The 23,269-nt window shown below is 36.4% G+C and overlaps 1 protein-coding gene across 13 annotated transcripts in view; it reads right to left on the bottom strand.

The window, feature by feature from the left end:
* OSBPL8 (oxysterol binding protein like 8) overlaps positions 1-23,269 on the bottom strand; it is a 168,017-nt gene that overhangs the window by 94,164 nt on the left and 50,584 nt on the right. For 3 of the 13 annotated variants that reach the window (XM_066257619.1, XM_066257618.1, XM_066257621.1), the window contains 2 exons: positions 20,649-20,757; positions 3,695-3,733 (listed from right to left, as the gene is read on the bottom strand). In XM_066257619.1, the coding sequence (XP_066113716.1) occupies positions 3,695-3,733; positions 20,649-20,690 (81 nt within the window). In that variant the 5' untranslated portion in view covers positions 20,691-20,757. Of the gene's footprint in view, positions 1-3,694; positions 3,734-19,289; positions 19,422-20,648; positions 20,759-23,269 lie in introns of those variants that run through there. The other 10 variants (XM_066257620.1, XM_066257622.1, XM_066257628.1 and 7 more) reach the window with 7 other exon arrangements.

Raw genomic sequence — 23,269 nt, 5'->3', positions numbered from 1 at the left:
TAAGACCTACTCAGAACTTTGATTTTACTCTGAATTGAGATGGGGGCCACTGAATGGTTCTGAGAGGAGAGCCATAATCTGATTGTTTTAACAGGATGGCTCTGGCTGCGATGTTGAGAATAGAATAGCGGGACCAGGGTGTAATCAGTTAGGAGGTTACTGCAATAAACTAGGGGAGAGATGAAGGAGACTTGAACCAAGGTGGTAGCAGTGAGGGTGATGAGAAGTAATGAGTTCTGAAAATAGTATATTGTAAGGTAGAGCCAATGATTTCTAAATAGACTAAGTATGAGGTTAAAGAAAGAAAGGAATCAAAATGATGTCAAGTGTTGAGGTCTCAGCACCTGGAAGGACAGAACTAACTGCCATTATCTGAGCTGCAAAAGACAGCTAGTTTATAGGGAAAAATTAAGTAGCTCATCTTGGAACAGGTAAAGTTTGAAACACCTGTTAGACTTCCAAGTCAAAATGTCAGACAGGCAGTTGGACAAACAGGCAGGGAAAGGTTTGTTGGAGGAAAGCCAAAGCACTGAGTGACTTTCTGTTCCCATCCTGAAGTGAAGGTCGAGGCCAAGCACTCGTGACTGAAAGCAGTCATGTTCAAGGAAGGCCCAAGGACGTGAGTGTTTGGCCCAATCGGAGCTTTCTGCAGGCCAGGAATCAGATAGCACATGGTGTTTCAGACCATGTGCAAGAGAAAGGGCAAGAGAAATCTAATCAGTTTTGCAAAACTAAGTCATAAAATTGTATACTGTATTCTGCTTGTTAGCTTCTCAGCCAAGATGACATATTTCTGCTTAATAAATTGGATAACTGATCTCTCCAAGGTATCTCAATCCTTGAGAGATTGGGGTCCTCCACTTGCAGTATTGTTGCTGTCTCATTCCTTTGCGGCTCCTCTTCATGAAACTCTGAACGTTAACAACAAAGGTTTAGGCTAGTAAAAAAATAAATATATATAAATTATGATATTTGAGAGTTAGGATATATGACCTCAATGGCCCCATCACAGTAGAATGAAAAATGACAAAAAAATGAAAGAACAGGCACCAGAAAACATAACGGAACAGAACTAAGAACCAAGGTGAAACACTCTGAATAAAAGCAGAAACACAATGAAAAATAGCAGGGCCTCAGAAACCTTCCCCAGAAGGATGTGGATACAAAGACTAAATCACCTGCAAGTAAAATCCTCTCAGAGTGGTTGGTAAGTGACATTAATGGGAGATAGGATGTATTACTTACATTGTAATTTTACCAAGTAACTTAATATCACTGAAGTCTGGGGCACATGGCTAACCTAGACACCATTAACTTCTTATTCTAATTACTGTTAGGATGTGGGTCTGACTCGTGCAGTTACATATTGTGTAACATATGAATAAAGACAATGTGAAATTACTGATGTGGAAACACTCTACACAAGTGTCTTGTAATACACACACACACATACACACACACACACACACACACAAAGCCACTCTTCTTGGCTTTTGTTAGCAAACCAAAATACTATTAAAATCTCAAAGAATCCAGGAACATCCCTCAGCTTGTTCAGAAAAAGATCATTATGATATGACAGACATATTTTCTCTATTTGAACAATTTACTATGTTTACCCTATCCCTTAGACAATGTCCACACAGTCACATCAATAATTTATTTATATGTTAAAGAATATATAAATTATTGATTTTTGCAAAAGGTACAGGCTGAAAGTAATAAATTATAGTGGTATGCCAGGACACTGCATGAAACAAGCCATTAACTATGTTATTCCTGATTTTAGTATCTAAATCTCAGAAAAAGAACATCATGCACAATAATGTGATCTAATTTTATTGTACTTCTAATTATTTGCCATGTATAATTAGCATAAAACTTAAAATGTTTAAGAAATCTAAAGTAATAGCTAGAAGCTCATAACCCCTCTCTGTCCTGGGAAACCTCTCAGTACTGAGCAATCCAGGAAAGATGGCCACCCTATTAGACAGAAATAACCCCATGAGATCTGTACAGTCGTTGGATTCCATTGCCTTTAGCACAGCACCTCCTTAGCATACATATTGATCTATGTAAGTCATCTTTTGAGCTTAAAAGAAAGCACAAAGAGCTTACCGAGCACTGATATGAGTACAACTTGAAAGATTCAAGCAGGTGGCACCTCTTCCCCCAATAAAGCTAATAAGGTTGTATTCCTAGAAGCGATCCTGCTGCAGCTGGCTCTCAAAAGCAGGGTTAGAAAAAACATCTCACGACTGCTCTGCTTCTGCTCTACTTCATGTTATTTTTGGCCCTTACAGTAAGAAACTTCAGTGACGGATACATAATGCAGCTGAAATCTGTTTGTTCTTTCGACAGGAGTCATCACTCTACACATAACTAAATTTTTCCTGCCATCACCTGCAAAATAGACACACATGTTTTACCCTTAACTTTTCCAGGAGAGTTTAAGATTTTTCTGGGAACCAGAGCTTTTATTACTGCTAAATAGAGGATACAATCTGGATGGTCAGGCTTTTATTTAAGAATGACTTAACCACAAATCTGGTTCCACTATTGATTCCAGGAATGTATACTAAGGTGATAGTCCAAAAGGGCCGAAGAGATGTGCCCATAGATATGTATCACAATATCATTTACAGTAATCTAAAACAATAATCCTATTTAAAACAAGGGATTAAATAGAAATACATTCACATAATAAAATACTATGTAGTTATTAACAATTATTTTTACTGACTGAAAAACATCCATTATATCTTGGCTTTTAAAATAAGTTATAAAAATGTGTGTATGATATAATTCTACTTTTATAAAGTTTCGTATGTAAGATATACACATACGAACACAGTTAGGAAAGTGTCATCAAAATATTAACTGTAGTTAGAGTTATAAGGTAAAATTTTATTTATTATATTTTATGATGTTTAAATTTTTATTAATTGATTTTTTTAAAAGAGAGAGAAACATCAATTTGTAGTTCTATTTATTTATGCATTCATTGGTTGATTCTTTGATGTGCCCTGACTGGGGAACAAACCTGCAACCTTGGTAACCTTGGTGCATCAGGATGATGCTCTAGTCCAGGGGTCGGGAACCTATGGCTCACGAGCCAGATGTGGCTCTTTTGATGGCTACATCTGGCTCACAGACAAATCTTTAATAAAAAAATAATAACGTTAAATATATAAAACATTCTCATGTATTACAATCCATTCATTTCCTACTGCTCATGTTCATGGTTGTGGGTGGCTGGAGCCAATCACAGCTGTCCTCTGGAAAAACACCAAATTTTTATTGGATAATGCGTAAGGTACACGGGTCGTTGTATGGCTCTCATGGAATTACATTTTAAAATATGTGGCGTTCATGGCTCTCAACCAAAAAGGTTCCCAACCCCTGCTCTAGTCTAACCAACTGAGAGCTAGCTGTCCAGGGCCTATTTTAATGGTTTTTAAATATGCCATATTAGTAGGTATTATTTTTATAGTAAAAAAGGATTAAAACTATTTAATTTTGGAAAACAATTTTTTAAACTGGTATTTTTCAATCTACATTAGCTACACTTCTTATGACAAAAATCATCTATGACTAAATATAGTGAAAAATATATTTTAGGACTCCAACTTAAAACCCTAAAACTATATAAAAATGTTAACATTTCAAACAGAGCACCATATATATTACTCACTGTCTCTTGAACTTCAGCAACTTCTGAATATGGCAAGATCTAAAAAAAGAAACAAATTTTCTCAGGATTGATTTAATCTCATACACCAGGATCAAATCTAGAAAGCATCCACAGTTTATTAAATGAATTAAGGGGTGCCTCAATTTTTTAAGAGGTAGCAAAAACTTAGACTATTAAGTCTACATAGGAAACTAAATGTTTTGTTTTGTTTTTTTAAAATCTGAAGGCTTCAGGAAATGACTACCTTCCAACCTGTGAAATTCTCCCTGGAATGTTCTGGGCTTCTTCACAGACCTCATTTTTAGTTCAGACCTAGCTTCATTCCAAAACAGTGCTGCCTGTATGTTAGAGCATTATTACAAATTAACTTCTTGTTCTAAAATTCTATTAACAAAGAGTGGGCTTTAGGCTTGTTTTATAAAACATTTATGTCAAAAGTAGCACTCAGTAGTTTCCCTCAGAAACAAGACTCCACGCCAATTTGCCCAATTTTTCAATGGTACCATCTTTCTTTCAATCACTCAGACCCTTGAGTCATCTGAAACTCTTTTCCCCAGTATCTGATCAAGTCATTAAGTTGTGATGATTTTTATCTAGACAATGTCTTTCTCATATCAAGTCCTTTCTTTCAATTCCCATTACTACCATAGAGGCTTGACCCACATTACCTCATTAACAACCTTTGTATCTATCTCTGTTTCAATACAATTTAGTCCCTGCATTCAATCTCACCTTACTTATTCATTTACTATGTATTAGAATTCAAAACCATGATAAAGACTTTGATCTTACCCTATATAAGACTGTATATATTGTACAGTAATTTATATAGTTAATACTGACATGTTATTTCCAGTCCACCCAAATTACTCATTCTTGAAGCTAGCCCTATCATTAGCAAGTAATTTAACTTCTCTGAGGGGCATTTTCTTCTCTGTGAATACCTAATTATTAAAATTTACAGCTTTCCAGGATTTACTCTACAGATTTTTTTTAAGTAGTATGTAAACATAAGTAAAAATTACTTAGAAGTACAAATGACAAAGACTAAGAAAGAACCCTTCTTTAGAAAATAAGCTCCAAACCCTGAGATTTAAATCTATAATTTGGTCCAATTATTCACTCCACAGAAGTGCTTTGATTTCCTAAATCCAAAACTCCACTTACCTAAATTCTGTCTAGTAAACCTGATCACTCCAGAGTGATCTGCAAAATTATAACTACTTTCTTTTCTTTTAAGATTTTATTTATTGACTTTACAGATGGGGCCGAGGATGAGAAGTAGTTTCTTCAGTCTAGCTGTTCACTGGTTGCTTGTCTTATGTGCCTTGACTGGGTAAGCCCAGGGTTTCTAACGAGCAACCTTAGTGGTCCAGGTCAGCACTCTGTCCACTGTGCTACCACAGGCCAGGCTGTACTTTCTTTTTGCTTGCCTGCTCAATAACTGGAAAGTTCCCTAAAGGCTCAACTCAAATTGCCAATTCTGCTATCAAACTTCAAGCTGAAGTTATCTTTCCTTTCTAATACCAGTTTTTTGACAATGCATACATAGTTATAATATTTTCTCTATTATTATCAGGAAAAAATAAAAAATTAAACTGTTATTTAACCTTTCCCTACTATTATAATGGTCTAGTACAGTACTGTTAAATAGAACTTACTGCAATAATGGAAATATTCCACATCTGTGATCAATAGGGTAACTACTAGTTACATATGGCTATTAAATTGTTGAAATGCAGCTAGTGAGACTGAGGGACTCAAGACTTAAATTAATACCATTAGATGTAAATTAGTCATGAATGGCTACCTTATTGGGCATCCCAGGTATAGTGCAGCCTTACCTTTCCCCAACTCAATCTCATTCGCCATGGCTGACCACTCCTTTTCTCAAAACTCTCTTTCCTTGTTTCCTATCTATTTTTTCTCCTTTCTCTTCCTTCCTCTCTCTGCTTTGGCTCTCTTCCCCTTTTGCCCTTTTAAAATAGTTCTTTCCTAAGCATGTTGGATGAGATGACTCCCCATTGACTCGATTTTTAAATGGGTTCTATTCACTGACAACTCCCCGAATTAGTTTCCCATCTCACCTCTCCTGACTCCTGCCCCATAAGGCCATCGAGTAATCTTCCTGGCGCATTCATTCTTCTCACCCCAAATAAAATGTCACACCCTTGGTAAGGGCTCTCTGGACTTCACAAGACAAGCATAACAAAGGGATACTGTATCCTAGCCAGGCATAGCAAAGGAATATTCCATCTGATTGTCACTGCATCCTTCTATCAGGCAGAACTGCAGGGAAGAGCCCACAGAGCTCCACATGTTCCTAAAGATGCTTCCCCTGCACCTTCATCTTCCTAAGGAGTGGACAGACCACTCACTCACCTTATCCTCCAACCTTACCACTCACCACCTAACCATCGGCCTGCCTAACGGACATGTGAGTTCCACACTTAGCACTTATCATTGCCTAGAAAACTACCTTTAGGACTCTGTTTAAACTTCCATGATATTCCTAGAAAACAGTGACACCCATCCCTACTCCACTGCTCTCTAGCCCTCTCACCCTGCTTTATTTTTCATCACAACAGTCATCATATAACACAGTATATAATTATGTATATATTTTTTGTCTTACACCACTAGAATGTTAGCTCCATTCAAGTAGGAACTTTGTCTATTTTGTTCATTGTTATATTGCTTAAAATTAGAACAGAGCCAGACACATGGTAGACACTGAATAAATAAATGCATAAATGAAAAAAGGGCTTAATCATTATTATAAACGTAATACCTACCAAGAATTTCTTACATATATACTGTGTCCGTAAAGTCATGGTGCACTTTTGACCAGTCACAGGAAAGCAACAAAAGATGACAGAAATGTGAAATCTGCACCAAATAAAAGGAAAACTCTCCTAGTTTCATACCTATTCAGTGCAGTTTGATGTGGGCTCACACACAGATTTTTTAGGGCTCCTTAGGTAGCTATCCCGTATAGCCTCTATAGACTCATCACTGACTGATGGCCTACCAGAACGGGGTTTCTCCACCAAACTGCAGGTTTCCTTTAACTGCTTATCCCACCAAGTAATGTTATTCCTATTGGTAGTGCTTCGTTATAAACGCGCCGATATTCATGTTGCACTTTGGTCACAGATTCGAATTTAGCGAGTCACAGAACACACTAAACTTCCCTCTGTACTGTCCACATCTTGACCAGCATGGCTGTGGGCTGCTCCGCTGTATATACGGTGTTACACCATCATCTGCGCATGCACACATACTGCCACATCATCCTACAGAAACTGGGAGGATTTTCCTTTTATTTGGTGCAGATTTCACATTTCTATTGTCTTTTGTTGCTTTCCTGTGACTGGTCAAAAGTGCATCATGACTTTACGGACACACTGTAGTTTGCTGAGTTTGTTATGGCAAAAACAACTCTTGCTTATCTTTGTACTTTACAGAACTCATTCTGCACATTTATACACTTTGTGTATAGATACACAAAGACTAATATGGACTATAATCATGAAATCAGAGTTCTAAGCCTAACTTTATAATATTCCCTGGGTAAGCCTGAATATCTTGAATTTAATTTTCTTATTTATGAGATCTGTCTAAAAATTTTGTTATACTAAATATTCAACATAGAAAAGTACCTCAATGCTAAGAAGGTCCTAATTGTGCTTAAATCGTATTTACATCTTCTTCAACTACCAGTCCTGGCCATCACAAGCCCAAATTCCATTATCAGGAATCTCCCCGTTCTTTCTCCTAAATAATTCTGTCCTTTATAAATAACATTGTTACAGATTCACCATCAGTTTTTGGTAATGGGGTATAAGTTATATTTCTTTCAGTACTGGTGATTAAGCAAGTACATGATTAAGCAACCTCCTGAATTAAAGGCTTCATATACAAGGGAAATTCAACATCAATCATTATGTTAATTGTAACTAGTAATGTCATGTATCTGGTGAAATTGCTGGTAAAGTCTCTAGTTATGAAACCAGGGGAAAAAAGTGATTGTCAACCAAAATAAATAAATAAACTCATAACCTTGGCCTTTAACTTCATTAGCAGTCTCTTCTATATGTGATCTAATCATTCATAGTTAGCTGAAAAGGTTATGAGCACAACAGAAATCATGTTATCACATCACATACATGCCAGTTAAGTAGGAAAATGGTTATATGAGATAGCTCATGCATATAAATATTTCAGTGTATGATGTTTACTCTCATGACTTGTTTAAATAATTTTGATTGTTCAGTCTGAAATAAGAGCTTATGTTACTTGGAATTTCACTTTGGCCAATTTTCATACATATACATAAGCCTATATCCTATATTTAATCATAACCAGTATATGAATTAAGACATAAGGATTAGCACAGCATAGGGAATAAAGTCAATTATACTGTAATAACATGGTGCCAGGTGGGTACTAGATTTATGAGGGGGTCACTTCATAAGTTATATAAATGTCTAAAACCATTATGCTGTATACCTAAAACTAATATAATATTGAATGTCAACTGTAATTGAAAGGTAATAAAGACATAAGAACTGCATAATAAATAATCCTTCCAGGCCCTGGCTGGTTGGCTCAGTGGTAGAGCGTTGGCCTGGCGTGCAGGAGTCCCGGGTTTGATTCCCGGCCAGGGCACACAAGAGAAGCGCCCATCTGCTTCTCCACCCCTCCCCTTCTCCTTCCTCTCTGTCTCTCTCTTCCTCTCTCGCAGCCGAGGCTCCATTGGAGCAAAAGATGGCCCGGGCGCTGGGGATGGCTCCTTGGCCTTTGCTCCAGGAACTAGATTGGCTCTGGTCGCGACAGAGGGACGCCCCGGATGGGCAGAGCATCGCCCCCTGGTGGGCGTGCCGGGTGGATCCCGGTCAGGCGCATGCGTGAGTCTGTCTGACCGCCTCCCGGTTTCCAGCTTCAGAAAAAATACAAAAAAAAAAAAAAATAATAATAATAATCCTTCCAGAGTTCTATTTCTAATATATGACTGATTAGTATACCATGTTGTCCAGTTATCAAGTCACAGATAAGGCCACTAATAACATGGAAACATCAACCTCCGTGAGTCATATTATCTACCACACATAAAAAATGCAGTTAGCAACTGCTCTTCACATCTCAGCAACATGGTGCCTACATGCCAAAGTATTCATGCCAGATAGACAAATCAACATTAGTTACAGGAGAACAAAGCCTTGGGTAAAATAAAATAAATCATGGACTACACACTTTTTCAAAGTACACATTAGGTAATCCTTAAAAAGACCAATTAGAATATAGATCAATTCATAACATTAACATATTAGCCTTTATATTCGATAACAAGAACAACAGAATTAGAGTATCTGCATTGCAATTTTAACATAGCCCTTGGTTAGCTATGTGATCTTAGAAAAATTACTAACCCCTCAGAGCCTCAGTTTCTTCATCTCTAAAAACAAAGTAATATATATTACATACTTCACAGTATTATGGAAAGATACATGAGAAAGTGTAGAAGACATTAAACCAAGGTCAGAGCTCATAATAATGTGCAAAACTTTTTTCTCTCCACACAAATACAATAACCCAAACATGGAAAGTGCGGATTCTAGGAATCTAGGGAAAAAAGCAAAATCCAGAAAAGACATTTTTTAGTCTGCTACTACTACCCTATAGGTTTAACTACCTTTTACCTGGATTATACAACTTCATGCTAACTTGCTCCCTGGGCTAACTGCCTCACTTCAATGGTTCTCAACCTTAGTTGCACATGGAAATCACCTAGCAGACTATAAAAAGTACTGATGTCTGCACCTCACCCTTTGAGATTCTAATCCAATTGAACAGGAGTGCAGCCTGAGCACTGGGATTTCTCAGTGCACCTTCTATAACTCTAATATTCAGTTGGTTGCCCCTCCAATATTTCATAATTCTGCCAAGGCAATTTTCCTAAGCCAGAACTCTGAACAGGTTTCTCTGCTTAAAAAATTAATAAAAACTAAAAAATATAAATCAATGGTTTGACATTATTAAAAACAAAACCCCCAAACTGTAAAATCTGTATAATCTGATTCTAACATAGGTGAGGTACAGTATAGGAAAATGATTAAAGCTTGGCCACTGGAGACAAAATGTATCTCACTTACTAGTCATGTGAACCCGAGCAACTTATTCATCTCTCTGTGTTCTCATCTATTAAGTGGGGGTAATAATACTATCTTAAAAGGTTATTTGAAGATTACATGAGTCTATCTGCAAAGCACTTGGAATAGCTCCTGGTCTACAAGAGAAATTTAATAAATGCTTTGTTACTAATTTCCTCTATAGTTTTATCTTCTACTTCCCCTAAAGCAGTAAACAATACTGCTCGTGAGACCTAAAACCTGCTCTGAACATAATGTAGTCAGAAACCTAGCAAGTTACTATGTGACAGATGTATACTCAATGCTTGACCAAAATTAACTTTTTGTGTATATGTGGATACACATACATCAATATAAATTCATATACAAATATACATGTATTAATAGAAATTAATATCCCCCTCCCAAGTTGTTTCTTGCTCCATTACTACTGTTTTCACTATATTGAATTTAAGCTGACTTCTAAAATCATTGTAAATTAATGAAAACCTGCTAAGGTCTACTGAATGAAGTCTGCAGTGGTGCAGTGGATAAAGCACCAGAAGCAGAGGACACAGGTTCAAAACCCCAAGGTCACCGGCTTGAGACCACAGGTCGCTGGCTTGAGCCCAAGGTTGCTGGCTTGAGCAAGGGGTCATTGGCTTCGCTGGAGTCACCTGGTCAACACACATATGAGAAAGCAATCAATAAACAACTAAGGTGCTGCAAAGAAGAATTGATGCTTCTCATCTCTCTTCCTTCCTGTCTGTCCCTCTCTGTCTCCGTCTCGCTAAAAAAAAATAATAATTCCTTCTAACTTAAATTTATCTTCGTGTATTTTCAATATGCTAAAATTCTAATCCTTTGCATAAAACTTCTTTTGGAAGTTTATGAAACTATTTTCTTTTTTCTAAGTAGGAAGCAATTTATTTTAAGATTCTTGATGCACGTAATTTAAGAGTTAAATGTACAGCTGTGGGTGTCTTGGCTTTAATTGTATCCTGATTACGAGATACACCTGCATGTCTTAAAACTAAGGAGAAACAGTAAGTGATAATGCTTTTATGAAAGCTCTTTAATCTGCACTTAAAAAAAACCTGAATGATTGTATTATTTATGGATATTAAAAGAAATAACAAATTTTTAAAGCCCATTTTCCTCCTCAAGTCTAATTTAGCAAAACAAATAGCTTTCTACTGGGAGTTAGTTACCTTAATAGTACTAGTTTAGATTTTTCACAGAAAAAGTCTTAAGAAACTGTCCAATATAGATATTGTTCATTTTAATCTTTGGTCCTCTTTCAGCCACCACCTTAGCCATTCTACATGCAAGAAATATAAAGCCAAAAAGTAATCAATTTCTTTTGCAAATGGAAACTGAGTTACTTAGTGTTATAGTGACTCACACCCTCCTAAACCTAACCCTCATGTTGATGAGATGCCAGAGGAACTTAATTCTTATTTGTATCAATTAGCCTATGCTAAAACTGGTTTTGTTATACATCATTTTGCTTAAAATCACAGAACCTATCAACAGTGTTAAGTGAGAACTTACTGTATGCCTAAAACTATTCTTAAAAATTGTTTATTATTTTTTTAAAAAGCACTGATTAAGAAAAAATTAAGAAAACATGAAACAAGACTATACAAGCACACACTCCATTTCTCAACAGAGCAATGACATCATTACATCCCATACAGCCTCTGAAAAAGTGCACTGTACACTCAAGTAAGAAGGAGAAAAAAGGTGACTAACATCAAATATCACTGTATTTCTAAAAAAATAATTTTCACCTCACAGAGTCTATGAAAGGGTATTAAAGAGTTCTGTAGTTCTGGGAACAGAATTTGAAAAGATCTCCAAACAATAATGGATACAGAAAAAAAATGGTTTGCAATTCTGCTGATATACTATGTAGACTGGCTATTTCTTCTACTTTTTAAAAACTAACTTTTTCTCCAACTCTGTTCCTAAAATTCATTATTAGAGTCCCATCATATACCAGTAAATTTTTACATTATTCAAGCCTCTAATAAGAATAAGAACAATCTCTAATAAGTACAAAGAATGAAGATATAAGACAGAATTTAAGTAACTATGTAACAGAAAACACTGAGCAGTACTTTCCCACTTAGGCAGTTCAAACATTACAAATATTTAAATACTGCTAATTTGTAACATTTAGAAGTTAATGTAGCATAAAACATACCTATCAAAATTGTTTTATCCTTTTTAAAAATGTCTCCCTATAGTAGAAGGTTCAATAAAGTTGTAAAATGGCAGAAAAACAAAAACCTAACAAAATGTAAGGTTGGTTGGATTGCTTTAAGGTAAAGGCTAGTCAGTCATTCTCTCCAGCTCCCATTTTTCTAAGGCTGTTAAAATATTCATTTATACAGTGTGTCCGTAAAGTCATGGTGCACTTTCAACTGGTCACCGGAAAGCAACAAGAGACGACAGAAATGTGAAATCTGCACCAAATAAAAGGAAAACTCTCCTAGTTTCATACCTATTCAGTGCAGTTCGATGTGGGCTCACACACAGATTTTTAAGGGCTCCTTAAGTAGCTATCCCGTATAGCCTCTACAGACTCGTCACTGACTGATGGCCTACCAGAACGGGGTTTCTCCACCAAACTGCCAGTTTCCTTCAACTGCTTATCCCACTGAGTAATGTTATTCCTATGTGGTGGTGCTTCGTTATAAATGTGCCGATATTCACGTTGCACTTTGGTCACAGATTCGAATTTAGCGAGCCACAGAACACACTGAACTTTCCTCTGTACTGTCCACATTTCAACTGGCATGGCCGTGGGCTGCTCCACTGTATACTATACACGGTGTTATGTCATCAGCTGCGCATGCACACATGCTGCCACATCATCCTACAGAAACTGGGAGGATTTTCCTTTTATTTGGTACAGATTTCACATTTCTATTGTCTATTGTTGCTTTCCTGTGACCGGTCAAAAGTGCACCATGACTTTACAGACACACTGTATCTCTCATGAATGAACAGATATAGGCAATGGTCATCAATGGCTGCTATTATCAAAAAGCACACTAATTATATGCCTCCTGATGCTTATGGTAACACACAACACTAGCAATGAACTATTATTGTGAGAAATAAAAAAGAACCTGAATCTGAGCAAGACTCTAATTCTAATAACCAATTGCCAAGAAATATAAGTGACAGAAGAACACATTAAACAATCACCATGGGGAAAAATCCAGATTGTGGGAAACTCGACAGTACAAACTATTTCTTCAATATATTAAAAAAATATTAAAAATTGAAAATTAACAGATGGATGAACAACTTAAAAGATTAAAAAAGACTTGAGTGACTTAATTGTTGGGCAGATAAAATATATTACGCTCACTTTGTTAAAGATGGCGCTGCCCACGTGGAAGCCCGTCGCCCAGGTGATGGTATTGGTTGCCCTTCTTGCTTGGGATGGGCATGATTATCTTAATGTGTGTTGGGGGCAGGCTGTGGGCAGGCCAGATTCTAGTAGCCTGGGGCTTGGTTTTGGGACTAAGTCTTTCCCACCCTTTCTGATGTGGGGTGGTGCACTCTCATGAGGAATCCCATTATGCCTCAGATAAGTGACTTTGTATCAGAGACTTCCTTGTTTGTATGTTGGATTAAAGGTTTTGGTTTCTATACTATAAAGTGGAGCAGACCAGGAGCTTGCTCTCTCTCGGTTCCTGAGATTAGCATTAGAGGAGAGCAGAAAAAGGAGAGAAGAGAGAAGGAGATGGGAAACAGAGGTGAATAAGTCCGGTGAGCTAGAAACCTTTGATTCTAGGAAACTTGGATAAGTCAGTAGCTTTGTGAGCACTGAATGAGTGGGTTTTGAAGCCCAGTGTGTGTTTTTACTTGCCTGCTAGGTGCATGCTAGGATTAAAGCTAACAGCCCACCAGTTCTTGGCTCCATTGTTTTATTACCGACTGTCCAAATCCAATGCAAACCTGCATGGGCCGGACGGCTGTGATGGTGGCCGTGGCTACTGGCTTCACACTTATCAACCAAGTCCAACACAAAAACTAGGAAAATAATATTTATGAGGCAGTCAGGGAAGTTTAAGCATTTATTAGTTAAGTATATTAAAGAATTACTCATTTTTAGGATAACAATGGTATCCATGGTTAAAGTTTTAAACAAAAGTTTAGAGATACATACTGAAATACTAATGAATGAAATGATATACCTCGGATTTGCTCAAGAAAATACGGGGTGGAAAGGTGGGAATATAAATGAAACAAGACTGACCTATGTTGACAATTGTTGAAGATCAGTGATAGGTACATGAGAATTCATTATACTAGTCCTTCGTTTTGGAATATACTTGAAATGTTTCATAATAAAAAGTTTGAAAAAGATAACTTCTATTAACATTCTTGAATATGTGATAAAACAAACTGTTATAATTAGCAAATAACTACTGGGATGACAAAGCTATTTTACTATAAAAGAGAATAAGTAGGTAATAAATTGGTGACTAAAATTTCCATAAGAAATTTTATACAAAGATCTCTGCAACCTAAGAATTGCATATTTTAGAACTTTAGTTCTACCTAAAAACTCCTCAGGTAAGATGCCCACTGGACCAGACTGTTATCCAGCAATAGGACCCACTTCACTAGACTGGGAAGCACCAAAGGTTAGTACCACAACTGTGATAGGCAGAATAACAGCCTCCCAAACATGTCCACATCCTAATCTCTGTGACCTGTGAATGTTATTTTACATGATATAAGGGACTTTGCATATGATTGAAGTTAAGGATCTTGAGATAGGGGACTTATTCTGTATTATCTGAGAGGGCCAACATAATCACAAGGGCCCTTTTAAGAGGTAGGCACGACAATCAAAGAGAGTAGTAGGCAATGTGATTATAAAAGCTAGAAGTTGAAGTGATGGGAGGAAGGGCCCATGAGCCACTGAATGAATGCCACCTCCAGACATTGATAAAAACAAGGTAATAGATTCTCCCCTCAGAGCCTCTAAGGCTGCTTTTACACTTCTGATATCTAGAAATAAGAGGATAATAAATTTGTGTTGTTATAAGCCACTGAATTTGTGGTAACTTATTACAGCAGCAATAGAAAACTAACATAATGACCAACAGTAAAATTTAACAAAGAAGCCTATTTCAGGTCAAGTATAATGATTGAACCACTGAGTTACCTATAAGGACGTGTTCATGCCAAGCATAGACAACCAGCTGGTTGGGGAATACTGTAGATGAAATTCTTACATTAGGCAGATCATCCGACTAAATAATCTAAATTTCCCACAAAAACTAAAGGGTAAAAGCTGCCACAGGACTGAGAGGTTTGCAAAACCTCTGCTGGTAGCATAATCATTGTTAAATGGAAAGAGCAAACAGGCCTCTACAGAGGTAACCCTGAAGTATTTAAACATTAGCCAAACACTTAGCAGACAGGTCTCAAAAAATGGTCAAATATTAGATGAGAATATGCACCAGATTTAGTAACCCTCAATCTCTAAGGCCCTTTTATTAAAGATGACACAAGAGACTTCACAGTTCATTCCCACCTGTTCCCATTTTCCGGGGAGCCCAAGGCGTGGAGGGGATGCTATAGAAACAAGCAAGTACCATTAGATAATAATACTTTGAGAAGACTGGTAATTGGCATATAGTAACTTATAATTGACTTGAATGCATTAATTGACTATGCATATAATTGACTTGAGAATATTATGCTAAGCGAAATAAGTAAATAAGAAAAGGCTAAGAACTATATAACTTTACACATAGGTGGGATATAAAATTAAGACAAATCGGCCTGACCTGTGGTGGCGCAGTGGATAAAGCGTCGACCTGGAAATGCTGAGGTCGCCGGTTCAAAACCCTGGGCTTGCCTGGTCAAGGCACATATGGGAGTTGATGCTTCCAGCTCCTCCCCCCTTCTCTCTCTCTCCCTCCCTCTCTCTCTCTCTCTCTCTCTCTCTCTCCCTCTCCTCTCTAAAATGAATAAATAAAAAATAAAAAAAATATATAAAAAAAATAAAAAATAAAAAAAATAAAATTAAGACAAATGGACATAGACAAAAGTGAAGTGGCTACCAGAGGAAAAGGAGTAAAGGAGGCCAAATATAAGGTGATGGACAATAATTTGACTTTGGGTGATGGGCACATATGCAATGAATAGTTCACATACTATGGAGATGTATACTGAAACCTATGTGTTCCTATGGACCAATGTTATTCCATTAAATTTCTAAATTGAAAAAAAAAACACAAGTGCCATTATATAATAATACTTTGGGAAGATTGGTAATTGGGATGTGGATAACTTATAATTAAGTTGGAAGCATACACGTCTTACAGGCCAGTTACTGGAAAACTACAACAAAAATACTGTCATTACATATCTGCTATGACTAACAACATACAATATACTAAATCATTAATGATAACGAGGAAACTAAACTAACAGTACTTATAACAACAAAAACAGCAACATTTAAAAATTTTTTTCATCTATTCAAAATAATACTTGATGTTACCAAAAACTGAGGCAATTCTATCAATTTTTACGCCCATACAGCTATATAATATTACCAAATGTTACATATATTAGCCACACTTCTTGGAATATGACTTTAATTTCTCAGTGAACTCTTACAACTTATCAATGTTACTTTACAAGCACAAAATCACAATAATTATGAAACACTTTAATAAAAACCAAAGTTTCAGAAACCTGGATTATCTCTAGGGCCATCCGGAAGATACTCATTTACTACATTTTGAGAATTACTGAATTAAGCCCTGGCCGGTTGGCTCAGGGGTAGAGCGTCGGCCTAGCGTGCGGAGAATTACTGAATTAAATCATCTTTTCAGTTCCTTCTACTTCAAAAAGCCTCTAATTCAAAGTACCTAGTTTAAATTAGAATTTCAAGAAAGATTTCCTCAATTCAGAGCCCCTTGGATACTAGAGATATGATTAAGATTCATAAAATTTTTTTTTAATTTTTCATCTCTTCTAAACAGTCACTTATATAACTACAGAAGGTATATTAGAAAATTCTGACTTCTAATATACCTTATAAAGCAAATCCCTCTGCTAAAAGAAACCTATAAGGTATTCAAAAGCTTTGACTTTCCTTAAGGAACATATTCCATTTTTGTCTACTAAAAGGATATTTCAGTTTATTTCAATTTATTAATAGAAATTTGGCTCCTACACTTGAAGCATATCTTAGTGGTTATTTCTAATATAAATTCTGGACCTTTACCAAAGGTTTTAAGATATATTAAATGTACATTTGTGTTCTGAAGTATATTTAGTACTGCATATGGAAAAATTCAAATATTTACCATCTAAGACTAATAATACTACAAAAAATAGAACTATAGGCAATTGCAATAATGAATTTTACTTTGCGAATACATTTTTAAAAAATAGAGAATCTCATGTGGAAGAAGAAAATTAAACAAATGGACACTAAAGTCAGACTGAGTCCAAGTTTTTACAACTTCACAACAAACAGTATCTGAATTAATAGTATCCTAATTGATAGCGCCATCTTTCTTCCAAATCATTTTACAGCCTGCTCCCAGATTTATGTTATCTAACTACATAAAATATTCAATGACATACCATTGCCTACAGAACCAAGTTCAAAAACCCTGACCTGGCACTCAAAGTTTTCCATAAAGTTAGTCTCTAACTGCTGCATTGATCATTATTTCTATGAACTCCACTCCCTTCCTATCTACCTCAGTTAATTTTTCTACTAATGTTCCCTGAATAAACCTTGAGATATTAACTCCCCATGTGGCCTTGCCCCTTGCCAGTCTCCCTTCCTAGAATGCTCTTCCTGTTCATTTTCAATCCTCTGAGCCCTATTACCTATGCTATTCAAAGTTTGTTCTCTTAAGAAAGCTTCCCAAACTACCTCAGTGTATAGCAACCACATAATTTTCACAACTTGTGAACTATGCCTTGTTTACATCCCTCACTTAACATTTAGTAATGCTGCTATTGCCTTATCTGTCCCTCATCTAGTCTCCCCAAAAATAAATGTAATTCATAAAGACTACAATGTGTATGTCTTGGCATCCCTTTCACCTGTCACAGTACTTGGCATAAAGGATACATTCAAAAATAGTTTACTAATATTTTTAAAACCAGTGCATGGAATCAGATTTTTTAAAACATTGCCACCTCATATTGACATGCTGCCTTATATTTGCAAACAACTTTCTGGTTTCACCAGATCATACTGTCACTATCAAGTAGGCAGAATGAGTATCCTGTCTACATTTTTTTTTTTTTAAGGAAATAGAGTATTTGCCTCAACATTTTAGGTAGAAAACCAGGAACCAGAGAAAGTGTAAAGCTAGAATTGCTGAATAGCCTATGGCTTTTTTAAAATGTGTTTTACTGCCTCTCCTGCCTTCTAATTATTTACATTTTTGGAGAGGTCTTAATATTAATATTTATATTAACAATAACAATAGTAGATTTTATTTATTGAATGTTTATAATGTGCAAGGTTTGTAATGGACACTTTACATATATATTATCTCAAAACTGAAAACAACTCTAAGGTAGATATTACTATTATCTTTAGTAATAAATGAGGAAACTGGAAACCTGAAGAATTTAATTAATTGTCCATGTTATACAACTAAGTGACAGAGCTCAAATTTTAACATGTAGCTCAATGTCTACAGAGCCCATGTTCTTAGCCCACTTCTCCTAAATCTAAACAGTAACTGGCTTATGCCAAGCAATTCAAAGATAATATTTCATAAATGAGTAACTCAAAAGAGGACCTCAAGATTAGTTTCAGCATATTTCATATTGAAATTATTGGTATTCTCTCTATGCTACAATATCTCATAGAAGAAAATGAACAAGTAGGGGAAAAAAAGCTCTGTTTTTTATATCCTTGCTCCAACCTCTCAATATCAACAGACTTTACAATAAAAAATGATTAAAACTTTATTAATACAGTGCAGGAATTCTGGCATAGAATTTAATACTATCTATTTAGATATTATTTTAAAAAGTAACAATAAATTTTAAGCACTTCTATCCAGAAAGACAGGTATGTAGTCAATACCTTAGTGGCAAAGTAAGTATTCAGACAGACCGACAGTTCCCCGCTTCAGCTGTGAACACACAGGAGATAAGAAGTCTCGCTGAGCCTACTTCCCTATTTATAAAGGTGAGCGTAAACAAACAGCTACCTTTTATGGCTGTTCAGAGAATAGTTTGACAAAGTACAGACTTTGAAAATGGCAATTGTTATTACTGGAATTTTTATTACCACTAAGAAATTTAAAATAAAAAAACTTAAATTCCATTAAGCTTTAAATAAAATGTTATTTATAGAAAAGTAAACACCATATTCTAGGACAGGATTTTAATCTTAACTTCTTTTCTGAAATTATAGTAAAAATAAAATAACTTACCATCAGTTTTCCACTTATAATCATGACAATAACCTTCATAAATCAAGCTATTTCCATATGCATTTTATTCTCTATAAACAAGTTATCATTGTAGCGTTTAACAGTTTTGACCATTTAAGAAACTAAATCAAGTTTAAGCCAGAAATTTAAGAAAGGTTGGGACCAAATTTATACAGGTAAGCAAAACTGCATTTGCTGTCAATTATTAGACCGTTCTACATTTGAGCCTGAACAAAGGACATTCACTAGGTTAAAGTTTACAAACATCTCAATATAATAGTGGCTCAACACCACAGCAATGTGAACAAGAGACAAATCAGCCTTCACATTATTTCAACAATACAAATTTGTCAAAGAATCTTCCACCTAACAAATCACAGAGCTACCAATTGACATTTGATGCAGTCAGTACCCTTACCTTGTATAATGAAAACATTCCTAACAAAGAATTGCATATATCAATATTTAATGGAATCTCTCAAAATGCTACAGAATTGAAAATTAAATTATCATGGGATAATCGATTTTTATATAATGACAAATCATTTAATTTACCCTGCTGATGGGTTTTATTTTTTACTTATTGGATAAGGGATACTTAATGACCACACCTACATACTTACTTTAATTTCAGAATACAATTCAATCATAATCACAAGGCAGCAATATTTATTTTTTATATCAAACTTTTTTTTTAGATTTTATTTATTCACTTTAGAGAGAGCAGACAGAGAGAGAGAGAGACAGAGAGAGAGAAAGGGGAAGGAGCAGAAAGCATCAACTCCCATATGTGCCTTGACCAGGCAAGCCCGGGGTTTTGAACTGGCAATCTCAGCATTCCAGGTCCATGCTTTACCCACTGCGCCATCACAAGTCAGGCCAAGGCAGCAATGTTTATTAAATCTTTATACTTTTATAGAAAGAATATATGTGGCAACTGCTCTTAATTATTTTAACTGTTTCATTCCCTCTGCCTGCTCAGAGCTTTATATGATGTGCGATTTTAAGGCATTTCCTCAATTTAGCGAAATTCTCTTGATTTCCTTAAGGCAGAAAGTGTTTTTGGAAAAACATAAACGCAAACTATTATGTCAATATGTGTATTATACTACATGGCTGGGAAGGCAGTGGAAAAGAGGGAGGAGACAGGGCAGAGAAGTCAGAAAACTGACTAGGTTGTGCTCCAACAAGGTTTAAACTATCTGTAATATTTCATATCAACAGAGGAGTTAAAGTATTTAAAAATACTTTTTTTAAAGCTTGTCTTAAATACATTTTTAAAATAACATCACGGCTTACATCAAACACTTCATAGCTGCAGATGACAGCACCTTATTATGCTGTATTTGAATCACTCACCAAAGTTCGGTCAGGTTCACCATCTGCCAAACCTGCCTCCATAGTGAAAGAAGATAAGTTCACACTTCTCTGTCCATTAATGCTGAGCCATCCTGTGAATCTGGAAATCCTAGAATATGAAAATCATATGTATTAGGAGTGGTATAAAATTGTGGTAAATGGAAAATTAAGCATTAAGTATATTTGAAATTTTAGACTGAGGTTACTTTCAAATCTAATAATGGGGGGGGGGACGACGACAGATTTTGACATGGCCCTGAGGAATGATAAAAGTTCAGAGAAAAGTGTTAGAAAATGATCTGGTGACATCAGAGAAATGGTGCCATGAGGGGTGCTCCCGATATCTCTCCCTGAAATTTCAACAAGTCAGCAACTAAAGACAGAGAAAAAATCTCAGGAGCATCTGAAATATACACACACCAGACAAAGGTATGATTGGGTGAAAAGGTGGCTGAATATATAATCCACTATGAAAGAAATAAGGCAGAGAATGGAGTATTCCGCTTTCCTCACTGAACTGAGGAAGGGTCACTTTCGCCTGGAACTGAGAGAAATGGAGGATTTGGGGCAGAGGGAAAAAGCTGGGATAGAGTGGATGATCAAGCAGAGGAGAGAGCACGCCTGCTCTGCCTGAGATGGCGGATGCCGGCGAGCACGGTTGGCAGGCTCCGACAGAGGCTGCTGGTGTGGGTTGCCCATGGAGGCTGGCACCGGAGCAGCTTTGTGCACTCCCGGGTGTGCGATCGCGGGCAGTGTGTGAGTGGCTCCACCTGGCACCTCTGGTGGGGGCACGCACACTTGTGGGCAGAAGGGCTAGGCCCGAGATTATCAGTGGTAGACTTCTGCGTGGGCTGTAGCCAGCATTTCTGTGTGGTCCCAGCTTCCCAACCAACAACACGGGAAGTGCACAAGGGTCAGGATCCCTAGGCATGGACCTGTCCAGGTGGGGCACCCCGTGAGCCGATATAAGTTTCAAAGCATATTCCTGCATTTCCAGCACTGACTGAGATCACAGATGTGGGCAGGAGCAGACCTCCATGTGCACTGTGAAATTTGTGGGGGCTGGGTGCGCATGTGGCTTGCTACGGGCTACCAAACAGGGCACAAGGGAGAAGCCTGTGGAGATTAGACCTGCAGAGTGCTGAGGCATACTAGAAATGCCCAGGTTCCCATAGAAAAGCGCCTGATCTGCAATCGGATCCCAGCCCACAGCATGCTGAGACACGCTAGACCTGTCCGCGGGTCCTTATAAAGGCACCAGATCTGAAATTGGCTCCTAGTCCTGCAAAACCTGTAGAATAGCGCCACCTGCCAAAAAAAAAGAAGCTACCTCTCAAAACCAGGAAAAAATTACATTTTTATAACTTTTTTCCCCCACTTTGGTCATTTTATCTTTTTTCCATTTTATTCTTTCCTTTCCCTTTGAACTTCATTATCCATAGTTACATTTCCCATTCCTGTTTTTTTTCTGAGGGTTACATTTTAAAAACCTTAACTTTTTTTTTATTCTTTTCTCTTTTTTTTTCCTTTTTGTCTCATTCGATCATCATTTATCAACAAATTATTTTATTTTGGATTCACATTTTTCTTTGTGGCATTTGCGTGTTTCTTACTTCATTTTTTTTTATCTGTTTGTCATTTTACATCAGTTCTGGCCCCTGGTTCTCTGTAGTTTTTGTTCCATTTATTATAATAGAATTTTCATTTTTTCACTGTATCTTTTCAATTTTTATTTTATTTTTTTAAATTATCTCTTATTAGTGTTGCTAACAGTAACATTCTCAAATGCCATTAAGGAAAAAGAAATCAAATATCATGGATAAAAAATACAGAAATAAAGCTCATATAGATGATGAAAAATCTCTAGAAAAATTTTCAATTGCTTGGAAATCTTGGAGTAGTTAAATGACAGAGAATTAAAAATAGAAGTCCTAAAAATACTCAGGGAAATACAAGAAAGCATGAAAAGGCAATTTAGAGAGCTCAAAAAATTCAATGAACAAAAAGAATAGATCATCAAGGAAATTGAAACTATAAAAAGGAATCAAACAGAGATGAAAAACTCAATATATGAACTGAAAAATTGGGTAACACGCTTAGCTAATAGAACAGGCGAGATAGAGAAGAGAATTAGTGAAATAAAAGACAGGCAACTAGAGACACTACAGAAAGAAGAGGAGAGAGACTCATGAATTTAAAAAAATGAGAAAGACCTACATGAATTGTCTGACTCCATCAGAAAGAGCAACATAAGAATAATGGGTATATCAGAAGGAGAAGAGAGAGAAAATGGAATGGAGAACATATTCAAACAAATAGACGAGAACTTCCCAAGCCTGTGGAAAGAATTAGAGCCTCGAATCTAAGAAGCAAACAGAACACCGAGTTACCATAACACAAACAGGCCTTCTCTAAGACACATCGTAATGAAATTATCACAAACAAATGACAAAGAAAATATCCTCAAGGAAGCCAGGGAAAGAAAGAAAACAACATATAAAGAAAGGCCCATTAGGCTATCATCAGATTTCTCAGCAGAAACTCTACAAGCCAGTAGAGTGGACCCCAATATTTAAAGTACTGAAAGAAAGGAACTTCTAACCAAGAAAATTATATCCATC

Source organism: Saccopteryx bilineata, chromosome 2 (genome assembly GCF_036850765.1).
Source record: "Saccopteryx bilineata isolate mSacBil1 chromosome 2, mSacBil1_pri_phased_curated, whole genome shotgun sequence".
Classification (NCBI taxonomy): domain Eukaryota; kingdom Metazoa; phylum Chordata; class Mammalia; order Chiroptera; family Emballonuridae; genus Saccopteryx; species Saccopteryx bilineata.
The sequence above is the reverse complement of the archived record's forward strand: the minus strand, read 5'-3'. Positions and strand labels throughout refer to the sequence as shown.